Source organism: Oxyura jamaicensis, unplaced genomic scaffold (genome assembly GCF_011077185.1).
Source record: "Oxyura jamaicensis isolate SHBP4307 breed ruddy duck unplaced genomic scaffold, BPBGC_Ojam_1.0 oxyUn_random_OJ77447, whole genome shotgun sequence".
NCBI lineage: Eukaryota > Metazoa > Chordata > Aves > Anseriformes > Anatidae > Oxyura > Oxyura jamaicensis.
Window position 1 is genome coordinate 1 of NW_023311518.1, and position 4,044 is coordinate 4,044.

At 68.9% G+C, this 4,044-nt stretch overlaps 1 protein-coding gene and 1 pseudogene across 1 annotated transcript; one reads left to right on the forward strand and one right to left on the reverse strand.

The window, feature by feature from the left end:
* The first annotated feature begins 175 nt into the window (after nucleotides 1–175).
* On the forward strand, nucleotides 176–1,692 carry LOC118160071 (annotated as a pseudogene).
* A 639-nt stretch (nucleotides 1,693–2,331) lies between these two features.
* On the reverse strand, nucleotides 2,332–3,845 carry LOC118160072 (B-cell differentiation antigen CD72-like). The gene is given in 4 exon segments (XM_035314620.1): nucleotides 2,332–2,748; nucleotides 3,047–3,407; nucleotides 3,409–3,416; nucleotides 3,494–3,845. Coding segments are annotated over 3 exon segments (606 nt in total). The 3' UTR covers nucleotides 2,332–2,748; nucleotides 3,047–3,161.
* Nucleotides 3,846–4,044: the final 199 nt, after the last annotated feature.

A 4,044-nucleotide genomic window follows, 5' to 3' on the forward strand; every position in this document is an offset into this window, starting at 1 on the left:
CCTCCCATCACCTCCCAGTGCCTTCCCACTGATTTCCCTGTGCCTCCCATCACCTCCCATCACCTCCCATCACCTCCCAGTGCCTCCCATCACCTCCCATCACCTCCCAGTGCCTCCCCGCTGCCTCCCGCCCCCTCCCCTGCCTCGGCGGTGCCCTGACACCCCCCTGCCCGCCATGCCCCGCGTCCCATCTCCCCCCGCCTCGTCCCCAGACTGGCAGGCGACCCGTGAGCTGCGGGACACGTCCCTGGAGCAGGCGGCCGAGCGCGGCCGCTTCTCGCAGGAGGCGCGGGCGTGGGAGCAGAGCCTGGAGCAGGCGCGCCGGGAGCTGGCGCAGGCGCGCGCGGAGCTGCAGCGAGCGTGGCGAGAGGGCAACAGCAGCCTGCTGGAGCTGGGCAGGCAGGAGGCCGAGCTGGCGCGCGTCTCGGGGGCCCTGGCCAGCGCTGAGAGGGAGCTGCAGGGCGTGCAGGGCCGGCTCCAGGCCGGCCAGCGTGCGGCCAGCAGCCTGCGCGCCTGCCTGGACGCAGGTAGGGCCGCGGGGCGGAGGGCACGGGGCGGCGCGGCCGGGGGCCGGCGAGCGCCTGAGCGCTGCCCCCGTGCCCAGACTGCTGCCCCCCCGGGCTGGCTGCTGTACCGCGGCACGTGCCTCTTCGTCTCGTCGGAGAGGAAGAACTGGTGGCAAAGCCTCGACGACTGCCAGGGGAGGTCCTCCCGGCTGCTGGTGCACGGCGAGCGGCAGGCGCTGCCGGTACGGGGGCTGCGCTGGGGAGGGGGCGTCCCCGCTGCCTGCCGCCCCCAGCCCCGTGCCCGTCCTGCTGCAGCATGGCCCCGGCACCGCCGGGCACGGGGCAGGCTCTGACGGCCTCTCTCCCGCAGCCTTTCCTGCACGCAGGAGGCACCAAGTACTGGGTGGAGGACAGGACCAAAAATCCGGTGTGGATGGAGGAGCAGTCATGGAAGTGAGTCGGGGAAGCTGCCCCTCTGCACCTCACCCTGCTGGGCCAGCCCGGGGACTGATGCTCGGGCAGGGGCTGCTCAGGCCTGCCTGGGGCGGGCAGCGGGCTGCGGACGCGGTGGCACATGGCACCCTGTCCCCCCTCACGTGCTCCTTCCCTTGTAGGTCCAAGTGGTCTTCAGAATGTTTGCTGGTGGGCTCTGGGAAGACGGAGCACGCGTACTGCTACAGCTTTCATCTGTGGATCTGCGAGCAGCCCCCAAAGCTCAGCAACCTGTCCGAGATCCTCTCTCCTCTCCTGGCTGGGGGCTGACCCTGGCAGCCCCTCTCTCTGGGGATGTAGGTTGGGAACGAAGGTGTTGGGCAATTAAAGGATGACTTGTGGAGAACAGCCTGGCTTTCTGAGTCTCACTCCCGCTCAGGCCCACAGCCCCCTGCCCTCCTTTCCTGGCTCTCAGTGAGCACGTAGCGAGCCCTGCTCTCACCTGCTGCATGGCAGGCACCTCTTGCACCTTCTGAACCTGGCTGTGATGGTGCCACCGGTGTCCCCAACCCTTCCCCCTTGGGGTCTCCCTTGGCTTTATCGGCTGCTCCATCGCTGGCTGTCGATGACTTGGGATTTGCCAAGGAGAGGTGGCACCTGCCCAACCTGCCTGCCACCATGGGGAGCACTGGGCTGGGGACACGGGGACAGCAACGTGGCCCTTTCACCATGACCCTTCAGGGCTGGGACATGGAGAAATCGGCTGGTGGGATCAGGAGAGCAGGCGGCCGTGCTGGACGGGCCTGGGGGACCCACGAGCAGGAGGCTGTGCGGGACTCCTCGTGGTGGCAGCACCCAAGGGCACGGTGCTGTGGTGGTGGCTGGAGCTCGGGGGAAGCCCCTGGGCTGTCCAGGACCAGCCGGACACACACAGACGCAGCACGTCCTCGTTTCCCACGGAGCTGAGCTCGTGGGGCACCTCCCAGCTCCTCTCTTCCAGCCTCACCACGCTGTGGCCCGGCTCCAGCAGCATCCTTCCACGCCTCTCCTCTCTCAGAAGCTGCCTGGGTCCGGGTCCAAAGTGGTCCTCACCTCCACCAGCTCTCTGGAGGTGCCATTTCCCAAAACCACTGAGCGAGCCGGGAGGGTCAGGGCTGTCCCCTGGCCCCCTCATTGTCCCCCAGGCTGTCCCCCATTGCTGGTCCCACCACGGCCTTTGAGATCTTCTCCCCCAGGTGTCAGAGCTCTCCCCTTTCCCCCACCTTCCCAAGCCTCCCCCATCCCTCCCATGGTTTTCAGGATCCCGTTTCCTCCCATGGCCTCAGCCCCCCCCCCCCATTTGCCCCCCATGGCCTCAGGGCTGCACCCCCATCTCCCCCTGCACCTTCCCCAGGGACCGTGACGGGAGGCTGGCCAGGGCACACGGGGACACAAGCGTGGGTCTGAGGGGCAGGAGCAGGGTGGTACGAGTGCGTGCATGCGTGAGAGAGAGGGGAACAAGGTCTGTATTCCTTGCTTTAAAACACAGACAGCGCTCCCAGCCCAACTTCTCAGCGCCTTGCCGTGCGGTGGAGGCAATGTGTGCACGGTGGGGGGGTGTAGATGGGGGCACCCCCAGCTCCTGTCCCCACGTCCTGTGACGGGGAGGGGGTGGCAGCAAGGTCACTCCTCGTCCAGGAAAGATGCGAGGGCCTTGGACATGCTGCTCAGCCTCGGGGGCTGCTCGCAGATCCACTGGTGGAGCCTCCTGCACGCCGACCTCTCGATGCCTTTGGCCGCTGACAGCGAGCACTTGTCACTGTAAGTGTGCCTAGGAGGGAAGGCACGGTTCATCGGGGCAGGGGCAGCGTCCCCACCAAATCCATCTCCTCCCGTGGTTGCTGGCATTGATAAAACCCCTCCGGGAGCCAAGCTGAGGAGGTTTTGCCAAGCTCTGGGCACTTGGTGCTTCGCGTGCCCCAGGGATGCACCCCAAAAATGGGCTGTGACAGAGGCACCTTGGGGCATCCCTCCAAGGACGCTCTCATGGGGAGAAACAACACCTCCTGGGCAGGGGTAAAAGGGAAACCTGCCGGCGTGGTGCCCGTGCCAGGGATGGCTGTATTTACATGTCATACGGCACGCCGTCCTGCCGCACGACCGACCCGGTAGCGATGGAAATCTGCTCCTCCACCCAGTACTTGGTGCCTCCTGCGTGCAGGAAAGGCTGCGGGAGAGAGGCCGTCAGAGCCTGCCCCGTGCCCGGCGGTGCCGGGGCCGCGCTGCAGCAGGACGGGCACGGGGCTGGGGGCGGCAGGCAGCGGGGACGCCCCCTCCCCAGCGCAGCCCCCGTACCGGCAGCGCCTGCCGCTCGCCGTGCACCAGCAGCCGGGAGGACCTCCCCTGGCAGTCGTCGAGGCTTTGCCACCAGTTCTTCCTCTCCGACGAGACGAAGAGGCACGTGCCGCGGTACAGCAGCCAGCCCGGGGGGGCAGCAGTCTGGGCACGGGGGCAGCGCTCAGGCGCTCGCCGGCCCCCGGCCGCGCCGCCCCGTGCCCTCCGCCCCGCGGCCCTACCTGCGTCCAGGCAGGCGCGCAGGCTGCTGGCCGCACGCTGGCCGGCCTGGAGCCGGCCCTGCACGCCCTGCAGCTCCCTCTCAGCGCTGGCCAGGGCCCCCGAGACGCGCGCCAGCTCGGCCTCCTGCCTGCCCAGCTCCAGCAGGCTGCTGTTGCCCTCTCGCCACGCTCGCTGCAGCTCCGCGCGCGCCTGCGCCAGCTCCCGGCGCGCCTGCTCCAGGCTCTGCTCCCACGCCCGCGCCTCCTGCGAGAAGCGGCCGCGCTCGGCCGCCTGCTCCAGGGACGTGTCCCGCAGCTCACGGGTCGCCTGCCAGTCTGGGGACGAGGCGGGGGGAGATGGGACGCGGGGCATGGCGGGCAGGGGGGTGTCAGGGCACCGCCGAGGCAGGGGAGGGGGCGGGAGGCAGCGGGGAGGCACTGGGAGGTGATGGGAGGTGATGGGAGGCACTGGGAGGTGATGGGAGGTGATGGGAGGTGATGGGAGGCACAGGGAAATCAGTGGGAAGGCACTGGGAGGTGATGGGAGGCACTGGGAGGTGATGGGAGGCACT